The 13,002-nt window shown below is 44.5% G+C and overlaps 2 protein-coding genes across 4 annotated transcripts in view; both read right to left on the bottom strand.

The window, feature by feature from the left end:
• Window positions 1-2,774: 2,774 nt before the first annotated feature.
• The window catches only part of LOC119184222 (neprilysin-1), a 246,194-nt gene continuing 235,966 nt past the window's right edge, over window positions 2,775-13,002 (bottom strand). For all 3 annotated transcript variants that reach the window (XM_075888738.1, XM_075888739.1, XM_075888741.1), the window contains one exon: window positions 2,775-2,912. In XM_075888738.1, coding sequence (XP_075744853.1) covers window positions 2,813-2,912 — 100 coding nt within the window. In that variant the 3' untranslated portion in view covers window positions 2,775-2,812. The remainder of the gene's footprint in view (window positions 2,913-13,002) is intronic.
• Window positions 6,123-10,486, bottom strand: LOC142803573 (uncharacterized). The gene is made up of 2 exons (XM_075888731.1): window positions 9,928-10,486; window positions 6,123-6,179 (listed from the first exon to the last, which is right to left on the bottom strand). Exons 1-2 carry the CDS (start codon window positions 10,465-10,467, stop codon window positions 6,138-6,140), a joined length of 582 nt encoding a protein of 193 aa, XP_075744846.1. The 5' UTR covers window positions 10,468-10,486; the 3' UTR covers window positions 6,123-6,137.

Here is a 13,002-nt window from a genome sequence, read left to right as displayed (position 1 = left end):
ATGGCGTGCCACACGACTTGCTCCTTTCATTACTTGAGCACATGAACGTAGGGAGTTTGATTAGCGACGGAGCGCGCATGGCTTACACAGGATGCGCGACAAGATGGGTAATAAATAAAACTGCGGGTGAGCGTATACCTTTGCTGCAGTCAGTGAGACAGGGGTGTTCGCTATCGCCCCTGCTTTTTCCTATATTTAGTGAACCTTTCTCTTTAAGCGTAAATAATAACAGTGCAATAAGCGGCTTCAAATTGCATGAAGCCGAAGTAAGCCTCCTTGCATACGCAGACGACATTGCAGTTTTTCGCACAAATTATGAGAGTGTAATGCATGCTGTAAATGCCGTGAAAACTTTTTGCCAGGTGAGTGGTAGTGCCGAGAACTGGGGTAAGTGCCTTGGCTTCTGGCACGAGGAATGGGACGTCACACCAGCAATGTTTCTAAACATTAAATGGCAAGAAACACCAGTGAAGTATTTAGGAGTGCCGCTGGAGTTCTATCACGATCGTAAACCGTATTGGAAAAAAGACACACAAACATTGAGCAATGATGTAGAAAAATGGAAAGGTTGGAGTACTTTGATATTCGCATGGGCCACAACGTGCAGCTTGTTTTTAGTGGGCAAGCTGTGGTACGTAATGCAGGTTTTGCACTGCAGTAGAATAAGTGTACAGAAAATACACAGCGTATTTGTAGTTTTCATTTGAAGCTCTGTCTGGGAAAGATCAAGCCGCACAATCCTCTTCAAAAAAATTCGAGATGACGGGCTTGGATTAGTTCATTTGTACATAAGACAACTTGTCCATCGTTTCCCTTTTCTGCGTGATGTAGATCACCATTTTTTGAGAACTGTTATACAACTAACGTTATCTAGAGCTCTGCTGAGATTTCTCGTATCGTCATCAAATGTGCAAGGACCAATATAAGGGTATTTAAAGGAAGTTGTTTATTTTTCCACTTTTTGTTCATGAGATTGTAGTTATAGTATCTGGCTGAAGTACCACGTAAAAAAGTGTACAAAGACCTTGTCGATGTTTTACTGCCTGTACCATTGCACCGTCAGCTATATTGTGCAGGCCCATGACAGGATGCTCTGAAACGTGTTAAAAGAATGCTTGTAGCGCCAGAGGTCAAAACTTTTCCCTTTAAATTACATACTGGTACCTTATCAGTTAAAACGGGGTTGCAGGATAGGGGAATATTCGTCCCATGGAGCATATTGCCACTTGTGTAGTAAACCGGAAACAATTGAACATGTGTTTATAGATTGCTGGAACGGGGTCTTTTTCTGGGACATATTGCAGAGAACATTGAAAAAAGAATTACCTATTCCTTTCCGTTTTCTTTCGGTTAAAAACGAGGCAGGCGCTCATTATGATCTAATCATGCTTCTGGGCCTGCACAGTACACGGAAAACCCGATGAGCCTTTGAAAACGCGGATGTATAAGTGATATTCTTGCGCCAATATTTTTGCGAATCTGTGCGGAATTTTCTTGAAGTGCTCAAGGGCCAAGAGGATGAACCAGACTGGATTGTGCACATTGAGCCATTGTTACGAATGCCCAAGTATTGATCAACAGTCAGTTGAGAGGTGATAGCACTTCAATGAATTTAGCGGGTGTATTTTGTGACGCACCTGTATTTTGACCAATATGTGAATATGCGAAATGTGAATATTTTTGATATGCAAGGCAATAAAGAAAAAAAAAGCCTCTCGGTGGCGCAGCGGTTAACGCCTAGCATTCACGACGTGGAGGTCCTACGTGCGATTCCGCCCGCCGGAATCTTTTTCTAGATTTTTTTTCTTGCGTTTTCATTATATATATATATATATATATGATTATGGTATACGGAGACGTCCACGGCGTTGTGACGCCATCTAGAACATTTGAATGACATGACGATAGTTATAGTGCGAGAACAGAACGACGACAAAGAGACAAGCAGGACACGACGTGTCCTTTGTGTCCTTCTTGTCTCTTTGTCGTCGTTCTGTTCTCGCGATATAACTTTCGTTTTGTCAACGCCTTTACACACCTCCAGGTGGTGAACTCACAGCAGGCGTCGTCGTCCGTCGCTCATAGCATCCATCCATAGCACACAGTTATGCGACGCCCGCCAGCTTTGTCCGACTTCAACTCCGCGTTCCCCGCGTACGCTCTTCCCGCGAACAATGGCGGCCGGCCAAAGACACGACGTGACGTGCGTTGCCTTTCCCTTTCGTCGGGCAGTGGTGCTAACTTCAACATGCGGTGAGTAGGCGATCTTAGACCAAGTTCGGCGTCCGCTCTTATGGTTACGCTCTTATGACTGTCTCACCACTTTCTTCGGTTCCACTATCACCGTTAACTACTACAGGTACCACAAATACCTTTGACAACAAGGGTTTGTTTAACCATAAATGATGATTGTTAGTCATCGGGATGAAGATGTATGACTAAGCGGCTACGTGGATGCAGCCATGCATGTTAAGCAGTGTTATAGCTATCAAACACCAATAGACATTGCGCAAGCTCTTTTATATCATTGAAGAGTAACCATTAAACTACTTCTCTAAGGACCCATTTCACTTTCGTGTTTTACTGATTACTGGCTTCGGGATCAACCATGTTTTTTTTACATAACCCCAGTGCTTCTTCTAGCAGGCCTGTCCATTGAACGGGATCGTCTGTCCATTTTGTCACGACACGTCTCCAACCTTGACGCACCCACAGAGTAGCCGTGTACTTTACTTCGAACTAACAACTCATCTGGGACAACAAAGATACCATGGTCGATTTGACTGAATCTTTAATTTACTCGGACAAGCATTTACCACGTGCTGCACTTGAAGTGGGGCGTCATAACGTCACCCAGCTGACAGTCGAATGTCTTGCCGAACTTTTCAAAGTCCCTCAGGATATGGTTCACCCTGTAAACGATGTTTGGAAGAAAATAAGCTTTGTTTAACACGACAAAGCAGGTATTTCGAAGGTCAACCTAACTGAAATTCAGCTTGTACTAAGTTCCATGCAGTAAATTGTGCTTCTACTAATATTTGAGCTTGAGGTACATCGGAACGCAGTGGTTCACGTGGGCCTGCGCCCGAAATGCATGTCAAAGAACACATTGAGCGCAAGCTTGAAGGATGCTTGAGCTTCGCCTTCAAGAGTCGAACGCGATAGCGGGCCCCTTGCACTTCGCTTTCTTAAGTGGTAGCCTGGCTTCGGTGCATGCCTGAGTGGTGCCACGTGGAAACGAACGACATTGACCACTTAAAACTATCCTGACTGCATGTACGGTTGTGCTGTGCTCACTACGCCAAACTTCGTTCTATTGCGAATAGGCAAGGGGCCCACTACGCGCCCGTAAGGCGACACGCAAACCTCTGCTTACTCTGTTGATGCTTTTGCTGCTAAAGGTGATCAAATATGTCTGAGCACTTTATGATGGGTGGGCCTTTAAAACAGCCACTCCTTGCGCAAGTCACCTCTCTTGACGCCTGGCGTGGTTGTATATATGCTTTTGCCACGCAACGTTACACGAGCTAGCCTCTCACCACATGACATTGACAGTGTTTTCTGCTTTTGGGGCGAAGCCACTTAAGATGGGAATCGTTCCCTCGTAGTAGTAGCATGTTGTAGTAGTAGCCACTTCTAATTAGTTTTGAGAATTGCTCACTTGATGGCGTTGTGTGTATATGTTCTTGGAAATGTTATCACTAGATGGCGTTAACAGTTTTAGTATAGTTGACAATCAAAGAGTATACATAACGATGTTAAAATAAGAAATTTAGGATGCCTTGATGTGCGCGGGCCCCCGCTCACATCGAGTCATCCTGATGAAATTCACAGCATATCCACGGAGTGAATGATGATGAATCGAGCGTAGCGTCCATGCGTCCGTTCCTCTGTTACACAGACAGACAGACAGACAGACAGACAGACAGACTGACAGACAGACAGACAGACAGACAGACAGACAGACAGACAGACAGACGGACGGACGGACGGACGGACGGACGGACGGACGGACGGATGCTTCATCCCACTCGTCATCATACACTCCGTGGATATGCTGTGACTTTTTTTCGAAGCAGTTGCAAGCAATGGCACGGCTCTCTTTTAGAGGATCTGATTGGCTCGCAAAAAGCCTAGGCTCCATTCTGTTTCGAACTGAACGTCTTTAATACTTATCCTGCTTGCACCATTCGCGATTTGTCGGCTCCGGAAAAGGTTGATTTTTCGCTCACGACTAATGCCGCCAACACCGACGCCGACACCGGCATTTCGGCAAATCTGGATGCTTATTTAGTTATCATGATTTTACAGAGATTGCCAGCCCTTACACTGGGCTATCACAGGAGGGGAAAACAAATACATAAAGACATAATACGCATTCTATAATGAGAAATTAAATAATACGTATAATCAGAGCTTACAAATAAAAGAACAAAATGAATTACACAAAAAAAATAGGCAGATAAAAAATTAAATCGTATGCACACAGAAATAATGCTTCGTTAGATACAAATGAGGATATGAGCAGCATGTTTGAAACTGCTTTACAGCTAGAAGTGTGGCAGCTTAGGCTAGCTGGTATGACATGACGATGTCATACCAACTTCCTCCGTGTCCTTCTTCCATCGTGTCTTTCTTGTCTCTGTGTCGTCGTTCTGTTTTCGCGCTATAACTATCGTCATAACTTTACAGGGTTAAAATCCGCACAGGTGATGTAGCGGACCAACAAGCCCACTGCTGTATCGGCTTTCGCTAGCACCTTTGCTAGCGCATTTGCTAGCACTTTTGCTTTCGCTAGCACCTTCTTAAAAAAAATCTTTTCCCCCCCCCACCGAACCGCCAGAGCCAGGAGGCGCCGTCTGGTCGGGAACAATGCGTTAGTAAAAGGAAGGATACACAGACCGCAAACATCCTAAAGGTGAAAAGGAGAAAGGGGAGGGAGATGGAGAGGGAAAGAGGAGAAAAGACTCAAAGGGGTCGCCCGGGGGAGTCCACCTTATATTCACCTTTTTTCTTTTCCTTCTTTTTTCCTTTTCTTTTTCTCGCTTTTTTCGCTTTTTTTTCTTCTTTCTCTCTCTCACCTTATGATTCAAGATTGTATGAAGCTGAGCACCAACAAACTGTACCCTCGATCCTGATGAAGGCAAGACTCTAGGCCGAAACGCCGAAATAAATCACGTTGCGACCGCTCACAGAGGATCTACTTGGCTATATATATATATATATATATATATATATATATATATATATATATAGTATATGTATATATGTATATGTATATATATATATATATACATACATATATATATATAAATATATATATATATATATATATATATATATATATATATATATATATATATATATATATATATATATATATATATATATATATATATATATATATATATGGGAAGAGAAGAAACACAACTTAGCGGTTGTCTTAATTTGATTACCAACGATTTTGACCAGTGGACTGGTCTTTGTTGTCAGGGTTTGCGAACAAGTGCCGTTGGTAATAAAATTAAGACAACCGCTAAGTTGTGTTTCTTCTCTCTCCAAGTACGTTTGATCCATTGGAAAAACTTCGTCACACACACACACACACACACACACACACACACACACACACACACACACACACACACACACACACACACATATATATATATATATATATATATATATATATATATGGGAAGAGAAGAAACACAACTTAGCGGTTGTCTTCATTTGATTACCAACGGTTTTGACCAGTGGACTGGTCTTTGTTGTCAGGGTTTGCGAACAAGTGCCGTTGGTAATAAAATTAAGACAACCGCTAAGTTGTGTTTCTTCTCTTCCCAAGTACGTTTGACCCATTGGAAAAACTTCGTCACACACACACAGACACACACACACACACACACACACACACACACACATATATATATATATATATTTTTTATTTATTTAGGAGAATACTGCCAGTCTGAATGCCAGACTTTGGGCAGGGGTGGGCGGTACAATGAACACAAATGCAGGAAGTACAAAAAAAATATTGAACAGATTATACAGTGGTACAAAAAAAAGGAACGCGTTGATTCACATAGAAAGGAAACTGGAAATGCAGTCCACAATTGCCATGCCATACAAGGCTATACTGAAAACTGCACGAAAGTAGTGCTCAGCAGGTTTTGCTGTGTAAAAAAAAAAAAAAAAAAAAAAAAAAAAAGTTCAAGTACAAGAATAGTCAGCAACAATTCAAAAAGTACATCCGGGCATGTTAGTTACAAGCGTGGCAAATTGTAAGGCAAATATTTTGTCTAAAATGGGCACAAGAACAAAGGCACTGTAAAGGAAATGGGAGTGTAGCTATCAGAAAGATGGAGCAGGTAACGCACGGAGAAATGATTTCAGATCGACACTTTCCAGAGCCTCTGGTGGCAATTTGTTCCACTCGTTGATTGCGCGGGGAAAAAAGGAGTACCGATATATGTTAGTATGACAGAGAAGCTCATCAATTCTTTTAGGGTGGGAGGAGCGCGTTTCGCGGCGCAAAATTGGTTTAATGTAATTGGTTTTCCGAATTGCTAGCTTGTCATTATATATGAGGTAGAACAACTTCATTCTTTCATGGTAACGTCTCCATTGCAAAGTTTTCAGCTTAGCGCTTTCCAAAAGAGCTGATGGAGATGTGTCGTGTCGGTAGGCATTAAACACGAACCGTACAGATTTTCGCTGTATTGATTCAAGTTTATCAATGTTAGCTTGTGTGTGGGGGTCCCATACAGGCGACGCGTATTCAAGTAATGGTATTACGTACGTTTTATATGCGAGTAGCTTAGTCTCGCGGGTTGCTTTAGCTAGCGTCCTTCGTAAATAACCTAGTTTTCTCAAAGCCTTTTTTTCAATGTAAGCTATGTGATCGTTCCACCTTAAATCAGATGTGATTACAAGGCCAAGGTACGTATATTGCGAAACGAATGATAAGGAGTGATTGCCTAGGTTGTATCGGAATTTTAAAGGATCTTTTTTGAGGGTTATGGTCATCGCAACAGTTTTTTTGGGGTTTATGTTCATTTGCCATTTCGTACACCAGTCTTGAATTTTAGATAAAGAATCGTTTAAAAGAAGCTGGTCGCTAGGATCATTCACTTCTTGATAAAGCACGCAGTCATCTGCGAAAAGCCTTATCTTAACTGGTATATCGCGGACAATGTCATTTATAAAAACCAAAAAGAAAAGAGGCCCCAGGACGGATCCCTGAGGTATGCCGGATTGAACTGGCGCGGATGGCGAGTTGGTTCCACCAACTGTGACGCACTGGTACCTGCAGCTCAAGTATGCTTCGATCCAGGCTAATAAAGAGTCATTTTTCAGAATCGCCTTGAATTTGATTAGAAGCTTACGGTGTGACACGCGGTCAAACGCTTTCTCAAAGTCTAGAAATAATATATCAATTTGGCTTTGTTTGTCCAGACCAGAGGCAAGGTCATGTACCATTTCGAGTAGCTGCGTAACCGTCGATAAGCCGCGTCGGAAGCCATGCTGGCGACTGTCTATTATGTTGTTGCTTTCGATAAACGCGGAAAGGTGCTTGAATATTATGTGTTCCAGAACTTTAACACATGCGCATAACAACGATATCGGTCTGTACGCGGAAGGTATGTACTGGTTTGCCTTTTTTGGTATGGGAGTTATTTTGGCGTAACGCCAGTCATGAGGAAGTTCTGCTCGAGAAAGAGATTTCCGAAAGATTAGGTTTAGGTACTTAGAACACCATTCTGCGTAGCGCACCAGAAAAGCATTAGGTATGTTGTCGATCCCACTAGATTTCTTATCATCTAACTTGAGCAGAAGGGAAAATACGCCCTCTTCATCTATTTCTATATTGTCAATCGGTGGCAAATCACCAAACAAAAGAAATTCAGGTTCCGTGCCATTATCATCAGTGAAAACTGAACAGAAGTATTCATTGAGTATGCGCGCTGTTTCTGAGCTGTTAGTCACCGCATTGCCGTCTAAGACAAGAGTAGGTGCCGATTTTTTATTTGGTGACAGATACCTCCAAAATTTCGCCGGGGACGAAGAAATAAACTTTTTTAGTTGCACGTTTTGATAATGAGCTTTAGCGTCAGCAATACAGTTTTTAAGCTGCAATCTCAGTGCGCAAACCAAGTTGCTTGTGGACGCTTCGTTGCGCCGTTTCAGTTTTTGTTTTACTTTTTTAAGTCTTCGTCCCAAGCGTACTATCTCTTTGGTTATCCAGGGGTTAGTGTTCCGTATTATTTTACGCTTACGTGGTACAAATTCGTCAATGCACTTTGTCACAAGGTTTTTGAAAAAGTTCCACAGGTGATTAACCGAGTGCTTATCCGACTCGTAGAGGGATACAAAGTGTGCGAAAGAGCTGTCTAGTACGTCAAGTACGTCAACATCACTTGCACGTGCAAACACAGGAACAGAAGTTTCTCGCTTTGTCACCTTGTGGATACAGCTTAATTGCATATCCAGGCATACAATTTTGTGGTCCGATATACCCTCTAAGATTCGGATAGTTGGATTTCGCTGTAATACCCTGTGGTTGACCAAGAATAGATCCAAGACTGATTGTTTGGTACCTTGGACTCGAGTAGGTGCATGAACAAGTTGTGTTAAATCATGAAACAACACAAGATCAAGAATATGTTCAGCCTCATTTGAAAGCGCATAGGGAAAGTCATTGTCCCAGGCAACGTGGGGAACGTTAAAGTCTCCAACAAGCATTAGATTACTGGAGTGATTTCTATAAGGCAATAAAAAGTTATTAAGCCTTTCGTAGAAAGATATGTCTGAACTAGGGGGCCTATAGAAACCGCCAATTATCAATGCACATTCTTTCAAGATAACCTTCACGACAACACATTCGATTCCTATGATGTCGGGCAGTCTCAACAACTCCAGCGAGTCCTTGAATATAATCGCAACTCCGCCACCACGCGTATCTCTATCGTTTCGAAGGATGCAGTAACCCGAGGGTGTAATTTCGTAATCACCAATGTCGCTGTTAAGCCATGTTTCTGTGATTACTATAATTTCTGGATTGTGCGCGATGACTATGCTTTCCAAATCGGCTGTTTTATTTACGATGCTGCGAGCATTAATGTTTAGGCAAGTAAAACTTTCTGTGTGACTGTGTGGTCACGCATCTTTTTGCCTTGCCCTAGATCGGCGTTTTGAAACTGATACTCTAGTCATTTGTTCGTCGTCCCATTCAAATAGCTCATCATCAATTCTAATTTTATCGTGCACGAGTCTGACTTTCCTTCCCGATTTGCGTAGGTCAGCCGTGCTATCCCAGAGCTGTTTTCTTATTTGCCTAGTGGCAGCGGAGAAGTCTTCAGACACTGACATGCGCTTTCCTTTTAGCTTAAAACAGTTTTGTAGAACGGTTATTTTTTCACGATGGTCGAACAATTTCAGTATCACAGGGCGAGGTTTATTTGGTTGGCGACGCCCCATTCTGTGTAATCTTTCTACTGAGTGTACTTCTACTCCCAAAGTATCTTTAAAAAGCTCAGTAACGACCTTCTCGCTTAGGACAACGGTTGATTCATTCTCGCTTTCCGGAATACCAAATACCACAAGGTTGTTGCGTCTGCTTCGGTCTTCTAAATCCACAAGCCTTTTTTCAAGGCACTGCACAGTTTTTTCGATTTTGTCAACTTTTTGCAGCTTGGATTCAATGGCGTTTAGCCTTTCTTGTATAAGTTTCTGACCATCAAGTAATTGTTTGAGAAGTTCCGCGGTACTAGGTCCGGGATTGAGCTCTACGTCTCCGCACAACATTAGCAAAGACCGTACAAGATCCCATGTATTCACAAAAAAAGCATGTAGACAGCTTGGGCACGTCAGCTGTATAAAACAACGATTGCTTGTTTTAACTGAGGAGTAATCGACACCAACCTGTACAAAGAACAGGAATGGGTTTGACATGACGCCGTTCCGATGCCAGCCGACGTGCCCACTGCGCGGGTGTTGCTGCAGCCGTCCTTTTATAGCCATAGTCGATGCAGTCGAGGCGCCATCATGCGGTGTAGAAAGATTCAGCACGTGCGGTTCTTGGTCATGGGTAAGCTGCTGATACGGGAGCGTGATGGCATTTATCTTCGTCTGCGTAGTCGATGCGCTGGCCGCCGTAGACACCACAGGCAGGAATACCTGTACAAAGAACAGGAATGGGTTTGACATGACGCCGTTCCGATGCCAGCCGACGTGCCCACTGCGCGGGTGTTGCTGCAGCCGTCCTTTTATAGCCATAGTCGATGCAGTCGAGGCGCCATCATGCGGTGTAGAAAGATTCAGCACGTGCGGTTCTTGGTCATGGGTAAGCTGCTGATACGGGAGCGTGATGGCATTTATCTTCGTCTGCGTAGTCGATGCGCTGGCCGCCGTAGACACCACAGGCAGGAATACCTGTACAAAGAACAGGAATGGGTTTGACATGACGCCGTTCCGATGCCAGCCGACGTACCCATATATATATATATATATATATATATATATATATATATATATATATATATATATATATATATATATATATATATATATATATATATATATATATATATATATATATATATATATATATATATATATATATATATATATATGGGAAGAGAAGAAACACAACTTAGCGGTTGTCTTCATTTGATTACCAACGGTTTTGACCAGTGGACTGGTCTTTGTTGTCAAGGTTTGCGAACAAGTGCCGTTGGTAATCAAATTAAGACAACCGCTAAGTTGTGTTTCTTCTCTTCCCATATATATATATATATATATATATATATATATATATATATATATATATATATATATATATATATATATATATATATATATATATATATATATATGTGTGTGTGTGTGTGTTGTGGCGAAGCCTTCGAACAGTGGGTCGTCCCTGACGAGTAACTTGCTTGCAGCAGGTGGACTGTCGGCCGGCGTCAAAGAAGATAATTGTGTCAGCTCTATTTCTGCTCGTGAGCAATGAATGACGGCGTCGTGGCGGGAGAGAAAATCCCATCCTAGGATGACGTCGTGAGAGCATGAAGGAATTATGACGACTTCAACGGCATACATCACGTCCTGAGTCATGAGGCGGGCTGTAGACATCGCTGTAGGGTGAATGCTTTGGGCGCTGGCTGTACGGAGGGAGAGCCCGGAAAGTGGCGTGGTCACTTTGCGCAGTAATCGGCTAAGTTTTGCGTCCATGACGGATATGGTGGCTTCAGTATCTACAAGGTCAGGTGCACGAACACCATCCACAAGCACGTCTATCACGTTCGATGGGCTTTCCTGAGGGCTTCCACAGTTCGACAGCGTCGCAGCCCTTGCCTCATGGACTGCGACGACTAGTTTTCCTGGTCACCGTCTAGTGGACGTGGCCGCATCGCTGACAGTGAGCGACGTCGCGGAGAATGTGAACGGCAGGTAGATGGAGCGGGGCGGGACGACGGTGACGTAGGCGGCGGTTGGTCATGAAAGCGGCTCAATTGGCTGGGAATATTGGAGGCGACCTGCGGTTGCTGTACACGATTGCAATAGCGTGCTACGTGACCGACGCAACCACAAGCAAAGCAGATGGGGCGATTGTCAGCAGTGCGCCATCGGTTCGCGGGTCCCATCCATGTCGCAGAACGCGATGGGCGAGCCGGCTGCTGATATAACTGCACAGTGGGCGGCACACGGGGCACGTGGATGACGTCGGGATATGTAGGCGGCACAGTTTCTCCGAAGGCCTGGGGCCTGGCGATAGTTTCGGTGTAACCAAGGGAGCCAGTCACAGGAATCGGTGGGGGTGGCCTGGCGACAACTTGGGCGTAACTGACTGGTGTAGATACTGGAGGCAGCTGGTGGTATTCAGGAACGACCTCCGCGATTTCCTGCTGAATGGCTTGGCGGAGGGGAGGCGGAAGTGTGCTTGACGGTTTTTGAGCACGTTGCGGGAAAGTAAAAGCCAGTAGAGAGACCTGGCGGGCAACTTCCTCACGCACGAATGACTTGATTTCAGCGAGCAAGGTGGTGTGGTCAGGAAGTGTTGACAAAGCCGAGAGATCAGCGTCACGTGAGAGTGGTCGACGGGTCATCGAGCGCTGCCGCCGCAGCTCCTCGTAACTTTAGCATAGTGTAATGATCTCTGCGACAGTGCGAGGGTTCTTGGCCAGGAGCATGGTGAAGGCATCGTCGGCGATGTCTTTTAGAACATGGGTATTTCTGTCAGCCTCTGACATGCTCGCATCTACTTTCTTGCACAAGTCAAGGATGTCCTCTGTGTAACTTGTGAAGGACTCACCGGTCTGCTGTGCTCGTTCACGTAACCGCTGTTCGGCTTGCAGCTTGCGAACGGCAGGACGGCCGAACACGTCGACGACGGTGGTTTTAAAAGCGGACCAAGTGGGGAAATCGGATGCGTGGTTGTTGTACCACATGCCGGCCACACCCGCGAGGTAGAAAACCAGAATGCCGAGTTTACCTGCCTCGTCCCAATGATTGGGGACGCTGACGCGTTCGTACATAGCGAGCCAGTCCTCGACGTCGGTGCCATCCGCGCCAATGAAGACAGGAGGGTCGCGGGTGCGGGGGACACTGGAACATGGCGTCGGCGCAGGAGGAAGCGTTTGCTGCGTGGCGTCTTGGTGCATGGTAGAAGTCACGGTACGAGATCGAAGCTCCAAGGGCATCGAATGCTAACCGAAGGTGTTAGAAGGGCGTAGCACTCTCCACCAAATTGTTGAGGCGTTTATTGGCGGACACTTGTCGATGATGCTTGACAGCCACAGTCAATGTGGGTACCGACTCTCTGCACGAGCTGCTCTTCTTTTTGCTAAAAGGGCGACCCACTAGAAGGCGCTGGAGAGGACGACCCACTGTTAAAAGGCTTCGAAGTGTCGGCATCTATTATGCGCTTCATCCTCATCTGGACAGCAGTCAATCATCATCCCCTGTTCTGGCTGACAATCATCATCGTCTTTGAGC

This window comes from Rhipicephalus microplus, chromosome 3 (assembly GCF_043290135.1).
Source record: "Rhipicephalus microplus isolate Deutch F79 chromosome 3, USDA_Rmic, whole genome shotgun sequence".
Lineage (NCBI taxonomy): Eukaryota > Metazoa > Arthropoda > Arachnida > Ixodida > Ixodidae > Rhipicephalus > Rhipicephalus microplus.
This window is presented reverse-complemented; position numbering and strand designations above follow the sequence as displayed.

Bases quoted from the DNA above. Each gene is read 5' to 3' on its own strand.
- LOC142803573 (XM_075888731.1), bottom strand. From the start codon at position 10,467: ATGTCAAACCCATTCCTGTTCTTTGTACAGGTATTCCTGCCTGTGGTG. The intron at 6,180-9,927 runs GTTGGTGTCGAT...TTTTTTACACAG, and splicing joins CATTCCTGTTCTTTGTACAG to CAAAACCTGCTGAGCACTAC.